Source organism: Stegostoma tigrinum, chromosome 4 (genome assembly GCF_030684315.1).
Source record: "Stegostoma tigrinum isolate sSteTig4 chromosome 4, sSteTig4.hap1, whole genome shotgun sequence".
NCBI classification, from domain to species: domain Eukaryota; kingdom Metazoa; phylum Chordata; class Chondrichthyes; order Orectolobiformes; family Stegostomatidae; genus Stegostoma; species Stegostoma tigrinum.
This window is the reverse complement of record NC_081357.1, coordinates 92,431,127-92,454,253: the sequence shown is the minus strand read 5'-3', so window position 1 is coordinate 92,454,253 and position 23,127 is coordinate 92,431,127. Positions and strand designations below refer to the sequence as shown.

Sequence of the window (23,127 nt, the reverse complement as noted above, 5' to 3'; positions counted from 1 at the left end):
TACAACCCTGCATTTCCCATGGCCAATCCACCAAACCTGCACATCTGTGGGAGGAAACCAGAGCACCTGGAGGAAACACAGGCAGACACAGGGAGAACACGCAAACTCCACACAGACAGTTGCCCAAGGCTGGGTTGACTCCAAGTGCCTGGCATTGTGAAGCAGCAGTGCCAACACTGAGCCATCACACCATTAAGTCAATTGACGTGCAAGTTCATATAACTAACCAAATCATCCTTCCCCCAGTACTGGAGACCAATTGTGGAGGAGTTTCACTCCAAACCCCAGCCCTCCTGTCAGATCAATGAATAAACTTTCCACTAGTTTTGCAACTGATCTCCTGCCAAATATTACAGCAGAGGAACTCCACTGGGGCCCCCAGATTAATGACTTCATCAAATGGCACAAATTATAATTGAATGCTGCTAATAAATGAGGATGAAGAAAAGCACATCAATAACAAATGCTTACAATCAACTGCAAATTCCCAATAAATTCTACTATCCCACCCAATCAGTTTCTAACTCCATGTCTGATAACCCAATCTAAAACTGATATGGGTATATGACAAACTCTGGCCTACGTCTTTTCTCCAAAGATGGCTCCTTGAAAACATGCAGAGAGCATGGAAAAATAAGACAGATTTCAACTATCAAGTAGAGTAACAGGAAGTAACAGTCACATACTCTTCCATTGACAGAAAACGTGGCTCTAAGATAGTATTATTCCTTTCCTTTGCTGGCTGGGACTGATGGAAAAGCAAATGTAGCACCAGCTGGTCAAGCATGAGCTGAATTTTGCGGGGTGTTTCCAGTTAAAATACCCCTGTTCCCAGCTGGTGTTAAGTTGGATGAACTTTGGTACCTGTGGCAATGGGTTGCCCCATGCTACATTGCCTCTGCCAGAAAATTAGTGTGTTACTGGAACACCGTTTAATTCAGTTTTTTTTGTTATACAATCTCTTCACCAACCAGTAAATGCAACATTAGTAGAGTTATTGGGGGCTAGTGAGCAACCTACCCCCTTATCACCATCACCATCTTCATGCTGGTCACACGCGCATGCTTCTGCTGAACTCACCAACCGTAACGTCTTCAGTATGTCTCGCTCCCTTGGCTATCGAACCATACAGGAGATACAGGTAAAGAAGGACAAAAAGGCACGGGACAGACGAGAAGTGAAGAAAAAAGTTGTATGAAATGAAAACACAAAGTCAACATAAAACAGAGAAAAGCAAATAAAGTAAAAGGAAATAAGGCACACATAAAAGAGATCGAAGAGCTACTCAGCATTCATATACTCCAACATAGTGTATGGGAACCCCTTCCTCCCAAATTCCCCAAGTCTCACACTATACCGACTTGAAAATATAAATCGGTCACTTTGTCATTGTTGCTGGGCTAAAATCTTAGAACCCTCTACCCAACAGCACTGTGACGGCATTTTCATCTGATGGGCTGCAAAACTTTGAGAAGGTGGCTCACGATCACCTTCTCAAAGGCAACTGGAACAGGCAATAAATGTTTGCCTTATCAGGAGCACCCGAGATTGAATAAAACACTATGTCCATAAATCCCTTTCCAAGAATAAACAAACTGCACAAAATACTTATCTTTATATGTATCTATATGTTCATCTAACTCTACTCTACCATCCTCTCCAAAATATGTGTAAAGATTTAATCTCTAAATATGCAAAGCAAGTTTGCAATAAAAGCTATGAACGTTTACTGAAGAGCCCGATTTTAGAAAGGGGGTTTTAGGGAACTAGGAGAAAAGCTAAATAGAAAAATCACAAAACCTATTATTCAGCATCTTCCATAGAAAAATAAATTAAATACAGGAAAAGTATGAAACAAATTCGGAGAGAAGTTCACAGTAAGCCATCAAGGATCGATGTTTGCAGGTTAGTATATAACTGAACTCACCAGAGTGTCCCCTGAAAGAGCTTCCAGCAAAGAAATCAAGTTATGTCCATCTCGCAAGTCTTCATACAGGTCATTTACGTGTTTCCGTACCTGTAGAGAAACACAAAATTGAATTACGACATATGCCATTGAAGGAGGTCAGCTCCAGCTCTAATAAGGCATGATAAAGTAGCTTCATTGATCATCAAGCAGAGCAACTCCAATCAGGGCAAGCAGTGAATTATGTCTTCATCATCATTACGTCAATATTTTATCCAACACACAGTGGAAGTATCTTTACAACATCGACTGCAGGGGTTCAAGGTGACAGCTCACCATCGGCCTCTTGAAGACAATTAGGGATTGGGTAATAAATGCTGCATAAATATAATAAATTACATTTATGTAAAATGTTTCTGCAAATTTCATTAACGCCAGAGTTTCCAAAATCTCAGTTGGCTGGTGTTGGCTTCAATCAACTCAACAGGGTTTCAACACATGGTTCAGAAACTACTAGACTAAACCAACATGGAAATTAGTGCCAATATTAAATGAGAGCCAAACAAAAACTTTTTTACACATCTTTTTTGATGTAGAACATTCTGATTCAGAACCTAAAAAGGAATACCAAAACACGTGTCAACACTTATGTTTATCATGCAATGTAACAACTTGTCTTATAAAGAGACCACTCCTTGTCAAAGTTAGAACAATTTTGAAATAGTATGCTTTGACATTTCTAAATGTAAAATTCCCTACAGGTAGCAAACAATTTGTGGAACAGAAGCAGTATTAAATACAGGCAGGCCAAGCTAAGTTGCACAGCCAAGCTGTGTTCATCCAGCCTCACATTTTATTATCTTGGAATCTCCAGCATCTGCAGTTCCCATTATCTCTGATCTTAAATACAGGCACACTTGTTATTCTCATCTTACTTGTCTTTACTACAAAACATGATTCAGATACAAAACATAACCACATAAAGCACTACTGCTTGACATGGTTCTTTTTGAGAACTGCCACTCTAACCAAGTACATCAATGCTGATTTGCTGAAAAGTCAGGTCATTTTTGGAAATGGGAAAGCAGGGTGAGCTGCAAAGAATAGATATTTGCCACACCTTCACCAACTGCCACAGATTCTGTTGAGTCAGCAGTTTGGCCTCAATTTTTCATCATGACACAAGTTATTAATGAACTGCCAATCTGAAACCGAGCTAATTCACTCAGTTTGACGCGGTGATTCTTAACACTACTACTCAATATGAACTTCGTTGACTAATACTATGTTCCAAAGATGTTTTATTCAAGTATTGAAACACCAGCATGAATATATAATTTAAAAATGGCTACACTAGCAGGACATTTGGAAAGAATTTACTTTTAAAAAATAGTTTATTTTGTCAATAACATTGGTATATGTGGAGTCACATGCTATTTGCAAACTCAATTCTACTCTGATACACCATCACTAACATGCATTACTTTTTCATTCTTTCACGGCTATTTCAAACTTCCATAATCGCTTCTCATTTCCCCCAATAATTTGATGTGTGTTACCTCACTCTCTCTTTCCTGTGTCACATGATATAAGTGCAAGACACTTTCTTAACCATAAGCAGCAGATTTTGAGAAGGGAATTGATGATAATGAAGATTCATTCCTCCCCCCTTAATGCTGATCCTATGCTTTAATGCCTCCTCACTTCTATTCCCCTATCCTGGCCATTCCTTCCTCCTTGCCATTCAATTCTACCGCTCTCTCAACATCATCTTCTATTTCTTTCCAGCTTCTTATTATCCATTCTTCCATGTGGACTTATCTATTCTCTCCTTTGCTCATAACTGCCTTGACCTCATGACAGGTTAGTAATCATTGTCATGTATACCCTGGTCACTTTCCCAAAACTTCTGGCCACCTGTCAGAATGCTGAATGATTAATGAGAGGTTGTACAATCAATTGTTATTGCCAATTTGCACAAAGCAAAGTCTGGCAGACAAAAAGAAGGTGACTGACTATGAATTAATCCAGTTTTAGTGGTGTGGATTGGATAATGAATACTGGAAGCCAGGCCATTGAGACAACTTGCCCACACACCAAAATTGCATCAAAAGATTAGAACAGAGAAGACAGGGCCTTGCTTTAATATCCCGTTAGAAATCTGGCCTCTCAAATCATGCAGCACACCTTCAGTTACCGCACAGAATTGTCTGCTCAACTCCAGGAGCAGTGATTGGTCCCTAACCTCCTGACTCAGCATCCGGAATATCTGATATCATGATTACCCTTGCCGTAATGTAGATGTTATGTTAGGTCAGGGCCATCCACATTTTAGTAAGGTTAAAAAGGGCAGGGAACTTTTTTCCTAGATTTAACTGTTCAATTTCAGAAGTTTAACAAGGAAAGTTATCTGTAAACACAAGTGCGAGACTGCATTCAAGCCCAACAGTGGCGAGTAAAAGCAAAATTTACATTTACGCGGTACCCTTCACAACCTCAGTATATACTACAGTTGGTGAAGAGAACAGTTAGAAAAATGAAAAGTTATTTGTTGAAATTGCAGGGGAGAAGAAAGAACACTGAAAAAAAGATCATTATGAAAAAGGCGAAAAGGAACCCTAAAGGTAAGGCTAATCAGCTTTATGAAAACATGGTGTGTAAACAGAGTTAAGATACAGAGTAGCCTTATAGAGCTCTTCAAGTACACTGGTTATATCCCTACCTCTGACCCTGGAGGCCTGGGGTCATTTCCCATTTTCTCTAGAGGTAGCTCATAATACATCTGAACAGGGTGATTAGAAAATACCTACAAAGTAGCCATGATGTAACCAAATAGCAGAACAGGTTAACAGAGCTGAATGACCTTCTTAATTTCAAAACCAATGTCTAGTTCTATAATGGGATAGTTATTACAGGATGCAGCAGTTGACTTTCTAGAACAGTAAAGCACACCAAGAGGCTGTTTAACCCATTGTGCTCATGCAGGCTCCTTCAGGGAACTATCCAATTAGTTCCACACCCACTGCTCTTCAGTTGTGACCCTCGGTTTATCTTCGCTCGAGTATTATTTGATCCAAGTTGTTAAATCTGGTTTCACTGTCCTTTCAGGCTGTACATTCCAGATTACACCCTCACATTAAGAAAAAAATCCTCCTTGTTTGCTTGCCAATGATCTGGTATTTGTGCTCTCTTGTCCAAGACATTCTGTCTGGATTCCTCTATCGGATCCAACTATCAAACTGAAGATGGCCCCAGCACCCCAAAAAACAGGAGTTTGCTCAGATATTCAGGACAATGTTAGAGCCATATATTTCATTCAAACATAGAGTTGGGTAACGAATAGCCAGCAGCGCCCATATTCTGTGAATGAGGAAACAAAAAAGTAAACATACACAGGACTAGGAGTTGAGGATCCCTGAAATAATTGTCCTACATTTCTAAATAATGCTGTCAGGTTTTGTAAGCTGAAAACAGGAAATAACATCATTGCAGCCTGTTTTTCTTTGCAGAAACTAAAAATAGACAGCTTTGGCAAGTACAGACTATTTCTCAAAGATCAATTTGCCACGTATATTCCCTTAAGACCCAGCTAAAGCACTGACACTGAATTTTTTGAGATAACAAGGTGTACAGCTGGATGAACACAGCAGCATTAGAGGAGCAGGAAGGCTGACAATTTGGGCCAAGACCCTTCTTCAGAAAGGGGGAGGGGAAGGGAGTTCTGAAATAAATAGGGAAAGAGGGGGAGGCAGATAGAAGATGGATAGAGGAGAAGATAGGTGGAGAGGAGACAGTCAGGTCAAAGGGGGGGGGGGGATGGAACCAGTTAAAGGTGAGTGTAGGTGGGGAGTTAGAGAGGGGATAGGTCAAGGCAGGGGGGTCGGGATGAGGCTGGTAGGTAGATGAGGGTGGGGATTGAGGTAGGAGGAGGGGATAGGTGGGAGGAAGGACAGGTTAGGGAGGCAGGGACAAGTTAGGCTGGTTTTGGGATGCGGTAGTGGGAGGGGAGAATTTTTTATCTGCTTTCAATTTAAAACAAACACCAATCATATCCTGCTGTCCTTTTGATGCCTGATTTTATTACGTTTATGCAGTTTGTGTGATGCTCGCCTATATGATTGTGTAATAAATCATTTGTTACATCCTAATGTGCATTCATTTATTCTACAAAATACTTTGGCAACTTTTGTCATTTGACACAACATGACATATGGTGGGCTTGGTGACAGATGACTGTTGATTGAATGTGCCAAAAGCTCTGCCCCAATGGCCCTGGGTCTGTTTTAGATATAAATGAATTGCTGTGATTTGTCAGTAACTCCATTAATGATAGCAAACAAAATGGCACTGGGTCTTTGCCCAGCAATTCCCATACACAAAACTCCTTCAGGCCTCAACATATTTGAATGTACCAGAGGTCTCTGGCAACAAAGAGAGCTCCTTTCGCTTAATGAACGAAGCTTCAAAAATGAAATAATCTTAAGTTAACAGAAGTAAAAAATATTTTTAAAAGCCCGAATGCAGTTCCATTATTTTTACAACTCGACGTTAACAGATTAAACAATTGAGCTCACTCAACCAGGGAAATTTTTTACTCACTAAGGCAACACAAGTGGTGTTGGACAAAGCATGAATGCAACATTTCAACCCCACATGAAACATTCTGAAAAGAAACTAAAAGGATACAATCTACTTGGGAGAATTATGGCAATCCACTGAGTTTCTAAGAATTAGCCGTCACAGATCTCACAACGATAAATGTACGATTGTTGACAGTCACTGTTAACTAAAAGGGGATGAAAAGATATAGAACTTTGTGTTTTGTTCCTCCTGCTACACTGAACTTTCTTTCTATTTGCCCCAATGTTACAATGAAAGCCTTCAGTCCATTCATTCAAAGTTCAAATCAAAACCGTCTGGGAGCCTGGGGAAAGGCCAAAATTCTGAAATCAAAACTTCCATCACTAAATATTTGCCACACAGAACCATTTTAAAGCAAGCACAATTTAAACCACTGTCTCAAAGAAAGGCAAATATCTGATGGATGATGTAAAGAAGTAGAACAGATTATTAAGCCCATTATAGTCAATAACAAAAAACAGTTTATTCCGAATGCAAGTGCGAAATTTGCTATTCTGGCATCAAATACTACATGCAATGACTCGCAGGTTCACCTATGATAATTAAAGGTAACTTTTTCTTTTACACTCCTTCCAACTGCAATCAACTTCTGAATCTAAACTCAAAGTGAAAGACAATAACTAAACCCCACAGTTCCTCAAAACCTTGCCAATGCTAAAGCTTGGGCAGCCTGAACTACCATTACTTCTTTAAAATTTATTCATTTATGGGATGTGGACATCACTGGCTGGTCAGCATTTATTGCCCGTCCCTAGTTGTCCTTGAGAAATTAGTAATGAGCTGCCTTCTTGAACCACTGCTGTCCACCTGCTGTGGATTAACCCACAATGCCATTAGGGACAGAATTCCAGGATTTTGGCCCAACAACAGTGATATATTTTGGAAATAAAATGTGAGGCTGGATGAACACAGCAGGCCAAGCAGCATCTCAGGAGCACAAAAGCTGACGTTTCGGGCCTAGACCCTTCATCAGAGAGTCTCTGATGAAGGGTCTAGGCCCGAAACGTCAGCTTTTGTGCTCCTGAGATGCTGCTTGGCCTGCTGTGTTCATCCAGCCTCACATTTTATTATCTTGGAATTCTCCAGCATCTGCAGTTCCCATTACCTCTGATATATTTTGGTGATATGTTTCTAAGTCAGGATGGTGAATGGCTTGGGAGGGGAATGTGGTGGCAGTGGTGTTCACATGTATCAGCTTTGTCCTTCTAGGTAGAAGTGGTCAACGATTTGGAAGATGAAGTCTGAGGATCTTTGGTCAATTTCTGCCATGCATCTTGCAAATAGCATACACTGCTGCTACTGAGTGTCAGTGGTGGAGGGAATGTATGCCTGACCCTTGGCCACAATATGTGTATTATCATGATAATAGATGCTCCTGATGCTTAGTCAGAAGAGCAGGGAGGTTGTCTCAATACTTTCATTCCTAGTGTTCTCTGTCCAGACTATAAACCATATTCATTTACAGTAATTCATCTCCTGTCTGTTTGAAGCACCTTTCTTTGCACAAATTAGTAATGCCAATTGATCATATTGCCTTACATTAATCATCCAGAACTCCATTTTCTATAAATTATAAAACTTAAGTCTGTAATTTTAGTTTTATGCAGGGTCCACATCAAACTGCTGATATTATGTCAAGACCACTACTACTGTCTGGGATTACATTCACACCTTAACTCATTGAACAGTTGGCCTACCAGTCAGTTACAGCATTCTGATAGATATAGAATCCCTACAGTATGGAAACCGGGCCCTTTGGCCCAACAAGTCCACACCGAACCTCAGAGCATGCCACCTAGACCCATCCCCCTATAACCCACCTAATCTACACCTCCCTGAGCACCACGGGCAATTTAGCATGGCCAATCTACCTAGCCCGCACATCTTTGGACTGTGGGAGGAAACCAGACCACCCGGAGGAAACCCACACAGATACAGGGAGAATGTGCAAACTCCACACAGACAGTCGCCCAAGGCTGGAATCGAACCCAGGTCCCTGGCGCTGAGGCAGCAGTGCTAACCACTGTGCTACCTTATTGATACTTCCATTTGAAAGCAGCAGAAATCTACAGATGATGATCTTATAACATACATCTAGTATGCCTGTATACAATCAGATTCTTTAATTCAAATCAATCAGAAAGCTCCAAAACCAACCTACTCAACACTTTTAACAAGACAATCCCTCAGAAAAATGGAAACTGATTAACTGCATCAATTATGGAATTCAAATTTATTCCGGGACCTTCTTCAGATGCATCAGTTACACCCCCTACTGGATATAACCAGAAAGGACCTCATCTTCACAGCTTTAAGCACTGAATAATCTAAACTCCACAAGTGAAAGACAATAACTAAACCCCACAGTTTCGCCATCCAAGTATCTGTTGCGAGTTATTCCCCGCCCCCGCCCCCACTACTTTTGACTACCTTGGTGACAGTATCATCTCCAGTAACAAAAGCTATCTATAAGAAATACCAGCAGAAAAATGTTGAAAATGCACATATTTATTACATAGCCTATTCTTCAAGTGTTCTTAGTCAAGAACCTAGCTACCTCTGCCTTAAAGATACGCAATGACTTTGACCCCTCAATTCACTGGGAAACGGTTCCACAGACTCAAGACCCTCAGAAAATAAAGTCCTCTTCACCTTCATCTTAAAGGTGAAGCCGTTACTTTTAAATTGTGCCCACCATTCTAGTCTCTCTCATATTTTTAGTATTCAGTGTCCACTTATCAAGATCCTGCAAGATTTTATATGTTTCAATGAGATTATGTCTCATTCTTGATACTCCAATGGATAAATTTGTACCTCACATGAGCTCATCTGGCTCACAACACCTAACCCACTTGATTGATCGCCCAATTTTTGCCACTGACTCCTGTGCTTTTTCAGTTTATTACATTCCTGCCCCCGCCCGTACCACCATTTTTCAGCTATTCACCCAATTCATTTTTGAATGCAACCATCTGCATCTACCAGCATTCCAGGTATTTCAATTACAGGTCATACCTCCCTGAATTAAAAAGATTCTCCTGACCGTGTCTCTGTTTCTTTACTCAGTTAACCTAAAACTGTGATAACAAGGTGTAGAGCTGGACAAACACAGCAGGCCAAGCAGCAGCAGAGGAGCAGGAAGGCTGATGTTTCGGGCCTAGACCGTTCTTCAGAAAATTGGCCTGCTGTGTTCGTCCAGCTCTACACCTTGTTATCTCAGATTCTCCAGCATCTGCAGTTCCTACTATCTCTAACCTAAAATTGTGTCCTGTTTACTGAGCTCCTACCAATGAAAACCATTGCCCCTGACATAGTGACTCAAAAAGAAATTCTATTTCATTGTCGTCGCCTTCTTTGGTTGACATGGAACTCCAGACTCATACCAATATATTTGACTCTTAACTGCCCTTTGACATTGCCCTAGCAAACCACTTAGATAAACGGATAATTTGGGATGGGCAATATATATTGGCCCAGTCAGCAACACCCACACCCATGAACAAATTTTTAAAAATTCAAACCAAAGCAACATATGGCTACAAAAAAAAGGTAAATACTCATCGCACAGTCAGCATTCCAGCATCATTGCAACCCAAGGACACTGAAGTAACTGAGATGTTTGTAAACATTAGTCACTGTTGTAATGGAGGAAACAAGGAAGCCATTTTGATTATAGCAAGCTTCCATACTATTACAAATCATCTGTTTAAGCAAAATAAAAAAAAACTACTGGATACACAGGTCAAGGAGCACCTGCAGAGTAGAAAAACAGTTAAAATTTCAGGTAATGACCCTTCCTCAGAACTCACTGTCATCAATTTGAAACATCAGCTCTGATTTTCTTGCTTCACAAATTCTGCTATGACCCGACAAGTTTCACAAGTTTTTATCTTTTTTTTAATTACCGAGTCCAAGCGTCTTCAGCTTTTGCAAGTGTTTAAGTGACTTTGCTTGAAGAACAAATAGTGATCGGCAATAATCAACACATACCAGAACTCCCAGACTCTAGGTGGCAAACATGTATGGACTTTGCTAGAGAGACAAGAAATACATCTCTTCCAAAAACAGCACCTCCAATAATGCAGGAACACACTGGCGGCAACAGCATGGATGAATGATTCAAATCTTTAGAGTGAGTCTTGGACTGAAGGCCTCCTGACTTGGGGAAAGACAGTCATCAGCTGAACCACAGATGACACTTTGTCTAAGTGCCATGACAAATGAGTTGCCGGCGAATTGCCTGCATAAGTATAACCAATGAGACAGGTGTGAAGTGAGTAGCAATTTTCTGATAACATGCTTTTTATATTGGCTTTCAATGACTGAAAGCCAAGTGCTTTCTGGACTACTTACACTGTAGATACTGGGACCACCACGAGAGGGTAATCTGCACCAGGGAAGTCAGCTGTTCCATTGCCACGTTTACAACGGGCTAGGTCTCAAATCCCAGTTCCTCCATAAGGAGTTTCAAGTTAAAGTCCAGATGGCAGATTTTCTTCATTACTGGTAAAAACTGAGAAGCTGCACCATTGGAATATCAGTTTATGCTATAACAAAAGATGTTTCAATAGAAATTATATTGACCATGCAGTCTGCTCAATATGGACAGCCATGTTGTAATATGATATGCTGCAAGGAGACATTATGTAACGTTGTTCCTTTCCTCTACTAGGCTTGACATCAGGAACAACGCTACCTGTCGCAACGAGGCAGGGCATATGCTAAAATTTAAATGGCAATCAAGGCTCTCCAATAAAGTCCTTTCTAAGATGCATGCCCATGTAAACCAGTACTTTCCAAAGTTATTCCCCCATGACCCCATTTCATGATTGGAAGGTTGTTGTGACCCTCAAAGTAAGAATGGAGGGCTGGTGGTGGGGGAAATGGGTGGCAGTGACAGAGAAAGGTAGGGGGTAGTGGGGAGGGTTGCGAGGTCAAGTGGGAAGACAATGTATTTAGTCCCCACTGATTTTTAGCAACCTACATTTTCAGCAGTTTTTATTTAGGAGCAAGTCTCGGGCCTTAAAGATCAGTCAGTTCGGCCATGATCACCATTAAATGTAATGGGAGGATTTAAAAAGAGCCTCACTGCTGTTAACATTCACAAGGAGTTCCAGGGCAGCCATTACTGGCTCAGAGCTTGTGACCCCACTGAGGGTCATGACAACCAGTCCACAAAGCCTGGATCCAAGCCAATTCCTCTGCACTTAACGTGCGTTTCCTGACCTGAGCAAGCAGATGAAAGTCTTAATATTTTAGTCTTTGTGATGGCGAGGACAAAGATTTTCCTGTGATGAATGACTGCTTTTAAATCAAAGCAAGTGCATTTCCTGGTCTGAATCATTGCTGAAAGTATTTTCTTCTAACAAGAAAGGGGAGTCTTCCTCTCTGCCAAAGCCCTGCTGCTCTTACATCATCATGAATTTCTCATGCTTCCATTGTCCTCTCCCAAGCACCTTCTCTCTCCCCTCAACCACATTCCCTTATTTTACCTCCTCATATGTTCACTGTGCTTTCTCATCACGTAAGACATAAATGCTGGACCCCACAGTTCAAAGGAAACGAGTAAAGAAAAAAGAATGAAGGATGTAGGTTATTTTTATACAGCATTATAAAGAATTCTGATTTCAAAGCATATTGAAAGAAAAATAAATATATTGCATTCGTACTAATGATGGATCACTTTGCAAAGTAACGTGGAAGAGATCAAGTGTATTTGTACTCATTAGATTGACAGCAAATGAAATACTAAATGTTCAAAGCTACCTACTTTCAGTTTAACTAAAGTCTGCCTCTTGGGCGGATGTCAACATTCCTGTGGCACTATTGATTGAGGAAAACATCTCCCCCCGCTGTTGGCATTAGTTATTGCCCAATGCCTGGCGAATTCTCAATGTGTTTGTGTTGGTGCGTTTGTGTTTGACTGTGTGTGTGTGTGTGTGTTTGTCCGTCTGGGAGTGGACAGGTAAAAAGCTAACACAGAAGTCTGTAACATATGGAAGGCAAGAAAGATTAAATGAGTAAGGGATAATGGTGTAAGGTAAATGGGATAGTAATGGGATGAGTATACAAATAGTAAAATTGGTGCAGAGGAGTTGTGAATGGCAAGAGAAGAGAATCATCACAACTACCAGTGTGTGTAAGTGAAATAGTATAGCTGGCATCATAGTCATAATTGGCAGAACATTGAGATGATATTAATAATGTTGATATCAGAAAAATAAGGCAAAGGTTGAATTCAAAGTCAGAGCCAGTAGAAAGTATTTCTCAGTTGGAATCAGTAGGTGTGCAAAGTACACAAATAATTGCTAACATCCCAAGAACTTTGAACAAATAAATTTTGAAATGTCACTAATTGACTCTCAATTGCCCTGCTAAAGCAGCAGATTCACTGATATTACTGTATTAGCCGATTCATTGATGTTATTGTTATAGCCTATGTGTTAGAAGTGAGAGGGACTTGAGGTAAGATTTGTGCCTGTTAATTTTCTTGTATTTACCCAGCAAGTAAAGGCTAGTGAAACAGTGCACCACAGCAAACCATCTACAGAATTTCCTTAAAGTTAGTTTCTACAAATTGTAGCAAACAGAACTCATAACCAAAGGTACAACAGAATTTTCCAATGAGGAGGAGTACTATTTCTTCAGAAAAATACAGTGACTGAACGAGAGTTATGTAATACAATCCTCACCACAAACAACTGGACTGGCACTCCAGCAGGGGAAAATGGCATAACTGTAGGCACCCATCTAATGTGAGCAAGCAAGACAGTCAGTCAGCAGTGGATGGATAATAAATAACATTTTTGTCAGTGACACCCACATTCTGAGATTGAATTTATTTAAAAATACAAGTGCTGACATTTTGGCATCAACATTTACTTCCACCCCTCATTAAATCAACATAAGGTGACAATGAAAACAATCTTATGCAGAATTATATGATGGAAATAGGCCATTTATCCCATTTGGTTCACTGCTAATGCTCCCGTTCAGCCTCCTCCCATTCATTTTTATTTCAGCTTATTGACAAAGCCTATAGTCCTTCATGTGTCTACCCAGCTTCCCACTGAATGCATCCATGCTATTTCCTCAACTAATTCTTATCAATGAACGTTCCACATTCTCACTACTATATTGAAAAATAGGTTCACCCCAAATCCCCTAAAAGATTTATTAGTGGCTAACTGACATTTGTGGGGCAGAGTTTTGGACCATCCTAGTAGTGGAAACATCTTTGTCCAGCACAAAGTAACTTTGTAATTTTAAGCACCTCAATCACGTCACCTCTGTCTTTTTATCTAGGCTCATTGATTCTTCTCAAAGGGTACAATTACTCACTTTTGTAACATCACAAATTCTTTAGCACTTTCTTTACTGCCTACATGATACAGATGCCAGAGTTGTACACAGTGCACTGAGACCTGTCAACTTGGAGATGTTTCAAAAGACCAAGGGGAACTGGAGTTAGTAATTCCAGATTGGTTTATGTAGCTTTCAATAGAACAAGGAGTTTTAATTATTACGAAAATAGATGTCGGAGTCATTGATGAGAGACAGGAGACTTGGGTTAGAGACCAGCCGTACGCGAGAGAGATGTTGGTCAAACAATCAAAGTCCAAAAATCTAAACAGGAAGAATTGTAGAAGTAGCACTTGTCATTGGTTCCTCTGATTTTTAAAATGATAGCTAAAACTGAAATGTACAGATAAAAACAGCTTGCAGACATATTTATATGGAACAATCTTTGCCTTAGCAAGTGGCTTTTTTTAAAACTGAATTTTGTGTAAGATCCATGACCAGATTTTAAGTTCCAAAATATATTATTCATGAAATGGTCTTGGATATAAATGATATTGATTATTTAAATCATTGTGTACATGTATTGGCTTTCGAACTCAGGCCTCTGGCCCAGAGGTAGGGACACTACCACAGCACCAGAAGAGCTGGTGTATCAAATCTTGTGTACAATTTGAAACATAAATAACACAGGGACTGGTGACTATATCCTGCTGCTTCCCAGTTTCTGATGAAAGATTCTTCATATTACGATATTTGAACTCAATTGACCAGGTTCTCTCACTCTCTTGCACTATTGGGCCAGCTTCAAAGTAAGTTTCCAGTCTCTCATCCACAACTGTGAGGAGTTTGGAGGTCATTTACAATGAGAACAATAAAACATCTTGCTTTACTGGTGGGCATGTAAATCCATCTCGAAATACTAACTCTAGTTCCTCTTGGTTTTCTAAAACATCTCAGGTCAACAGTGCTCAGTGTACTGTCAAAAGCTCAGGCATCCATATCACATTGCACTAAAGAAAATGCAAAAGAATTTGTTATGTTACCAAACTGAGTGATTGTACCTTTTCAGAAGAATCAATGAGCCTAAGAAAAAGGACAGAGGGATGACATGATTGAAGTGCTTAAAATTATTAAATGGTTTTGATAGGCTAGACAGAGATGTTTCCACTACTAGGATGGTCCAAAATTTTGCCCCATAAATATCAGATAGCCATTAATATATCTATCTTAGTTTTGGTCTTCTAAAACTTCGCCAAGTTGACATGCCCAGTGTACTCTGAACAGGTCTGGTTTCCATATCACGTAGGCATAGAAAAGAAGGTGCAACACAGTTTCAAAGTAGGGGATTGTACCTATTGGGAGTAAGAAGTGCATAAGCTGAGGCTTGTTTCTCGAGGAAAAGAGAACACAGAGGAGTGACTTCTTCCAGATCCTTAAAATTATGAAACAGTCTGATGGGATGTACATAACAAGGAGTCCATTCAACCCAAGCCTGCTCCACCATTTAATAAGATCAATGTATCTGATAGTAATCCAAATCCACATTCCCTCCCAATCCTCACTGACTACCAGGAATTTATCTCCCTCTGTCTTTATAATATTCAATGACTGATTCTGACACCTTTTCGGGAACAGAGTTCTAAAGAGACTAGAGTCTTTGAAAAAATAATTTCTCCTGTTCTGTTCTAATTGTGTGACCCTTGACCTTTAAACAGTGATCCTGGATTCTAGATCCTCTCATTTATCTGGTCAAGACCCCTTAGGATATTTTATGTTTCAATCAAATCATCTCTAACTCTATCAGGGTAAGTGATGGCCTAGTCCTTTTATTACTAGACTATTAATCGAGGAAACGCAGGTAATGATCTGGGGACCTAGGTTCAAATCCCATCATGCCAAGTGGAATTTGAATAATAAATCCAATGAAAATCTGAGTGTAAGAGTATAAAGATGACGATGAAACTGTTGAAAGTTGTCAGAAAAACCCATCTGTTTCACCAATGCTAGGAAAGAAATCTGCCAAGCTACTTGGTCTAGCCTACATATGGCAGACTCACAACTGTGTTCTTGGAATTAGGGATGGACAGTAAATACTGGCCTGACCAATGACATCCACATCCCCCGAATGCATAACAGAAAAGAAATTCCTCTAAACTCCAGTCAATACAAACTTAATCTGTCCAACATTCCAAATGTGCTTTGTCATCAGTTCCTTGTACAGCTGAAACATAAGCTGACTACTTTTATATTCTCTTTGCCTCTCAATAAATGATAACATTCTATTATTTTTCCTAATCAATAACTGGTCATGCAGACTGGCATTTAGTGACTCATGCTTAAGATTCATAGATCCCTCTGCATCTCAAAGCACTGTAATCACTCACTATTTACTCAACACACTTCTTTGTTACTCTTAAACATAGAACCATGAGTCCCTAGAATGTAGAATGAGTTCATTCAGCCCAATGAGTCTGCACAAATCCTACAGACAGCATCTCATCCAGACCCAGCCCCCCACCCCATACTATTCACATAATCCCACATTTACCATGGCCAATGAATTACCTTCCATATCTTTGGACTGTGAGAGGAAACTGGAGCACCTGGAGGAAGCCCACACAGACACACAGAGAATGTGCAATCTCCACACAGGCAATCACCCTAGCTTGTATCCTTCTTGCTAAAATGAGCGATTTCACATGTTCCCACACTATACTCCATTTGTCAGATTTTTGCCCATTCCCTTAATCTATCTGCAATCCATTTAAAGTCCCTATGTCCTTTTTGCAACTTGCTTTCCATCCCTCATTCAAATCATTTCTATAAATTGTAAACAGTTGACTTTCCAGCACTGACCCTTGTCACACATCTTATCAACTTGAAAATGACCGAGCTCCTTTCTGCTTCCTGTTAGCCAGTCACTCATATATCCACGCCAATAATGCTATCTTCTACACCATGAGCTTTCACTTTCTACAGTAATAACCATTGATGTGGCACTTTATCAAATGCCCTCTGGAACTTCAAGTGCAGTATATCCACTGGTTTCCCTTCATCAACAGAACTTCACACTCTCAAAGAAATCCAATAGATTATTCACCTTTCACAAACCCCTGACTACTCTACCTGATTGACTTAGCCCCATTCAGGTGCCCTGCGATAACTTCTTTCACAATACCTTCTGACATTTACTCTATGCCATGTTTACCTAAGTAGCCTGTGGTTTCCTAGTTTGTCTCCCTCCATATTTCAATAACAGAGTCACATGTAGGAATGTTTTCACTTGTGGTCGAATCAAAAACACATACAACAAATATAGATAACTATAAGTCCAACAGAAAATGTGGAACAAGCTACAATAGCAAATGCAATAGCAACGCATTTCCCGCAACACATCCCTCACACCCCGCCCCCGCCACAACCGCCCAAAGAGGATCCCCCTCGTTCTCACAGACCACCCCAAAAACCTCCAGATACAACGCATCATCCTCCGACACTTCCGCCATCTACAATCCGACCCCACCACCCAAGATATTTTTCCATCCCCACCCCTGTCTGCTTTCCGGAGAGACCACTCTCTCCGTGACTCCCTTGTTCGCTCCACACTGCCCTCCAACCCCACCACACCCGGCACCTTCCCCTGCAACCGCAGGAAATGCTACACTTGCCCCCACACCTCCTCCCTCACCCCTATCCCAGGCACCAAGATGACTTTCCATATATTAAGCAGAGGTTCACCTGCACATCTGCCAATGTGTTATACTGCATCCACTGTACCCGGTGTGGCTTCCTCTACATTGGGGAAACCAAGCGGAGGCTTGGGGACCACTTTGCAGAACACCTCCGCTCGGTTCGCAATAAACAACTGCACCTTCCAGTCGCAAACCATTTCCACTCCCCCTCCCATTCTTTAGATGACATGTCCATCATGGGCCTCCTGCAGTGCCACAATGATGCCACCCGAAGGTTGCAGGAACAGCAACTCATATTCCGCTTGGGAACCCTGCAGCCCAATGGTATCAATGTGGACTTCACCAGCTTCAAAATCTCCCCTTCCCCCACCGCATCCCAAAACCAGCCCAGTTCGTCCCCTCCCCCTACGGCACCACACAACCAGCCCAGCTCTTCCCCTCCACTCACTGCATCCCAAAACCAGTCTAATCTGTCTTTGCCTCCCTAACCTGTTCTTCCTCTCACCCATCCCTTCCTCCCACCCCAAGCCGCACCTCCATCTCCTACCTACTAACCTCATCCCTCCTCCTTGACCTGTCCATCTTCCCTGGACTGACCTATCCCCTCCCTACCTCCCCACCTATACTCTCCTCTCCACCTATCTTCTTTTCTCTCCATCTTCGGTCCGCCTCCCCCTCTCTCCCTATTTATTCCAGAACCCTCACCCCATCCCCCTCTCTGATGAAGGGTCTAGGCCCGAAACGTCAGCTTTTGTGCTCCTGAGATGCTGCTGAGCCTGCTGTGTTCATCCAGCCTCGCATTTTATTATCTTGGATTCTCCAGCATCTGCAGTTCCCATTATCACTGATACAATAGCAAATGGTTGTGGCAATTGGCACAGATGCATTTATGGGGAAATTAGAAAAACATGAGAAAGAGAAATGGGAAGATATGTTGATGGGATGAGATGAAAGGGATTGGGACAAGGGTCACGTAGATCATAAACACCCACATCGCCCAGAACAAGTGACCTATTGCCAAGCTGTTAGTCTCACATTTCATTAAGGATGTAGGCTGGTAGAAAGAACGACAATATGTCAGATGGAATTCACTGCAGAAAGCAATGAGTTACACAAGTGTGGAATGAAGAAAGGCAATATAAGAAGAGAAACATACTAAGGAATGCTTGTGCACAAACCTTCAGAAGGTGGCAGGTGAGGATTAAAGAATAATGCATACGGAGTCATGGGCTTTGTGAACAGACACACAGTACAAAAGCCAAAAAGTTATGCCAATCCTATATAAAAATTTGTTCAGTCCCATTTGAACATCAGAACACCATCAGAACAATACTGGAGTGTTTGCCCTGGATTAGTGTGCTCAGACTCCCAAGATCAGCTTTTACCACAGTGTCACTTGTTTGTGTGGCTGCTTTGAACCAGCCCACCAAAACTGGCTACAAAGGTACAAAGGTAGAGCACCACGTACCTTATCACAGTCACTGTCACATACAGGAGGAGCAGGCAAAAGAAATTGATCACATCTACAAGCAGCAGGTCTGTAAAGCTTTCAACATGTATCTGAATCATAGCAGTAATCTTGAAAAATTGAATACTGTGCACAAAAGCAATTTGAAAAAATGTCAGATATTCAGTAGATAAGATCAATACCTCCCCTCAGAGAAGTATTGAGTGAATCAAGTTATATGGAAAACAAACCAGCAGCAGAAAGATTACATGCAGCAATAAAACATTATTGATCACCCTCTACTTGTCCACTATGCCCTGAACAAACATCCCTCATGACTGCAGGCTGCCTTTAAAGCTTTGCGTGTCACTTGCATATTTTGCTGATGGATATGAGGTCATCCAAAAGGGAGCCTTGTTTTCTTGCTTGGGGCCAGAAGCACATTTGGAGCAAAGCATGAGAGTATCATCAAGTGTGTCAAAAATCATTAGTCGCCCTCTTTTGGCTCTGCAAAGAGGCAACATTATGCAGCACAGTCAGGATTACAGCTCAATCCCATTAACCACGAAAACACTCTCCTCTGACTTTGTAAATTTCTTTTGCAACAAGCTTAAGTTAATCATCACGAGTGCAGTATTGATAGTCCCTTGCAAACTACCACATCGACACCGTTGTATCTTGCAGTAGAAAAAGACACTATTTGGTTCATTGATCTGGTGTTTGCTCTTCGAAAGAGCTATCGAAGCCGAAAAATACCCTTGCTTTTCCCACATATCTGAAGGAAAAAGTCCAAGGCTATTTATCCAATTTTCTTCTGAAAGTTGGTCAGGAAAGTTGCTTCAACGATACTTTCAGGTAATGCATTCCAGATCACAACAACTTGCTGAGTAAAATAAAATTGTCTTCTTGCCCCTGATTCCATTGACACAGAACATTTTATTATTCAGGAATACAAGGCTAACCCAAACCAGGAAGCTCTCCAGAGTCTCAGATACCAGGGCACCACACAACCAAAGCCATATGTAACACAAGCTTGCAGCCATCATCATTGTAAGGGACCACAAATCTCTTCCTTTGGAAAATGGAAATTAGGCATTGCTATATAGCTAACTGTACCAGCAGAGCTTTTGAAATAAAAGCTTTTCCTCATATTCATACAGTCATAGAGTAATATGGCATGGAAACAGACCCTTTGGTCCAACTAGTCCATGTAGACCATGTCCCCAAACTAAACTAGTCCCATCACTTTTGTATCATTACTAACTTCTGTTCTCTATCCTTCAATGAGTGAGAATAGTTTCACCCTAATCACTCTAAACCAGAGAATCAGTTGGCTTTTTTAAAACAAAACAGCCCAAAAGCTTCACAGTCACCTCTCACAAATACCTATTTTTCTGACGAATAACACTGATATCACGTTGGAAACATGGTAACCAACTTGTGTGTGGCAAACTTCCACAGAGTTATGATTATCGGATAAAATCGCTAAGAACTGCAGATGCTGTAAATCAGGAACAAAAACAAAATTGCTGGAAAAGCTAAACAGGTCTGGCAGCATCTGTGAAGGGAAAAACAGAGTTAATGTTTTGGATTCAGTGACCCTTCCTCAGAATTCAGTTCATTATGATTGTTGGTTTATCAGATAGTCTTTCCTGTAGTGGCCTTGACTGAAGCCTAGTATTAGATAAACACCCTTGTTCTTCTACCAAATATTGCCACCATCAACCATCTAACAACTTTCTGAATCCACTGAAGAAGCCGATAGAGTCTCAGTTTAGTTAAGTCTCGTTTGAAAGACAGCAGTTTCAGAAGTGTGGCATCCACTCAGAACTGCACTACAGAGACCATCTAGACTTTGAGCTCAAGTTTCCTTTTCTTTGAACCTAATACTCAGTTGCTTTACGGGACAAAGATGCTCCTCATTGAAGTACAATGGCAGCTACATCAATAACTTACATTTTCAGAACACCTTTAGGTTAGAGAAATGCAAAAAAATTGTTGGCAGCACACCAGTTGCAATGATGATTTAGGGCAGGTGATGAAAAACTTAGTGAAAGAAATACAGTAGCTTCAAGCAGCATCTTAAAAAGGAGAGAAGCTGTCAGGATTGGTCTGGGAATTCCAGAATGATTACCCACAAACATTTTAAAGCCTAACAGTAATCCTCCCCACTTTCTCACGCAGCACATGGCGTTTTGTTGTGTGTCAGGAGAATAGCAGTACTTAATTAGCGCTTGCTACAATAAAGCACATTGTTTCACTGTTTCTCACTAACAGCAGCTTTTTCAGAAGCAGACAGGGTCATAGGCAGAATACAGTCGAACCAAGGGTCAGCAAGAAAATAACAAATCATCAAGTTACATGGTCATGCCTTCAAGCCCTAACATGGGACCTGAACACTAAAGTCAAGCCGCAATCCTATGAACAGTAAAGGTCCACTGTTTGTATGACTGCTTTTGGCAATTGTGCCTATCTGCACAAATCATCTTGCTCACAGTCTAATCTCCTCCTATCCATACTTTTGACTAAATGAAACTGTAGAAAAAAAAATTGTTGGAGAATAGAAGCTAACACAAGGGAATCCCACAGTCTTCAATAAGCATACAAACAGTATTAGAATGATTAGAGGAGGAGTAGGACCAACTAGAGACCAAAACGTGGATTCACACATGGAGGCAGGGACATGACTGAGGTGTTAAATACATATTTTGCGACTGTCGTTAACAATGAGGGAGATAACACCCAGGCCCTGGTGACTAATGAGGAAACTTTGCCATTTAGGAGGGTTCAAAATTAATAAGGGAGAAATCTTGGACAGAATATTGGCACTCCAAATTGGCAAATCACTGGGATTGGATGACCTGCATCCAATGATTTGTAAAGAAGTAAGGGTAGAAACTGTAGGGGTACCAGCCATAATCTTAATCTTCACGGGACTAAAGGAAATACCCGAAGATTGGAGAACTGCAAACATCATGGCCTTGTTCAAGAATAATTGTAAGGATATGCCTAGTGATTACAGACTAGCTAGCTTAACTCCAGAGGTGTGGAAGCTTGTAGAAAAAATTATTTGGGGTAGAACTAATAATCTCATGGATAAACGTGGGTTGTTTAGGAAGAGTCAGCATGTTTCCCTAAAGGGGAAGTCATGTTTAATTAACTTAGAGTATTTAAAAGAGGTAAGAGAAAGTTTGATAAGAGTAACACTATTGATGTGGAATACATGGATTTCCAGAAGGCATTTGACACACTGTCACACAACAGGGCTTGAGGAAATTTATAGTTTACGGTATAAATGGGCCGGTAGCAAAGTGGATCCAAAATTGGCTGAGTGATAGGGAAAAAAAAGCAACTGTCAATGTACATTTTCGGACTGGAGGAAGGTTTGTAGGGATTGGGCATTGGGGCCCTTCCTTAAGGTATATTAATAATCTAAATGTTGGTGTGCAGGGGACATGTTAAAAGTTTGCAAATGACACAAAACTTTGATGAATTGTTGACAGTGAGGGGGATAGTGTGGAACTCCAAAAGGAATTTGACATGTTGGTGGAGCAGGGAGATAGGTGCAGATGAGATTCAATAGAAAGAAGTGAGAGGTGATGCACTTTGGTTGGAAGGGTAATGAATGACAATATAAAATAGAAGGTACAATTCTCAAGATAGTGCAGGAATATAGGGAACTGTGTGCATAGATGTACAGATCATTGATGATGGTAGAACAGGTGGAAAGTGCAGGTAGTGAAGTGTATGGTCTCCGCAGCTTTATTAATAGGGGTAATGAGTATAAGAGGAGGGAAGTGATGTTTAACTTACGTAAGAAACTTGTTAGACCTCAGCTGGAATACCGTGTACAGTTACTGCTGCCACATTACAGGAAAGATGTGAAGGCATTGGACAGAGTGCAGAAGTGATTTACAAGCATGGTTCCAGGAATGAGACACTGCACTTAGATCAAAGAAGATTTTTCCCAACAGTGCCCCTGAAAGAGAATGAAGAAGTTATTCTCAGTCTGATCCCAAAGGATGGAGCTCTGTACACTAAGGATTAGAGTCCACTGCACTGTTTTAAGATCTGCCTCCCCACTCCCAGCCTCCCAATGTTCTGGATTCAAAGCTGCCTGTTCCACAGGTGGGAACACT

General features: G+C 40.9%; 1 protein-coding gene across 1 annotated transcript in view; it reads right to left on the bottom strand.

Annotated features, from left to right (window-relative positions):
- Positions 1 to 23,127, bottom strand: part of dst (dystonin) — a 528,150-nt gene that overhangs the window by 400,329 nt on the left and 104,694 nt on the right. The window contains exon 3 of the mRNA XM_048530258.2: positions 1,928 to 2,017. Within this exon, the coding sequence (XP_048386215.2) occupies positions 1,928 to 2,017 (90 nt within the window). The remainder of the gene's footprint in view (positions 1 to 1,927; positions 2,018 to 23,127) is intronic.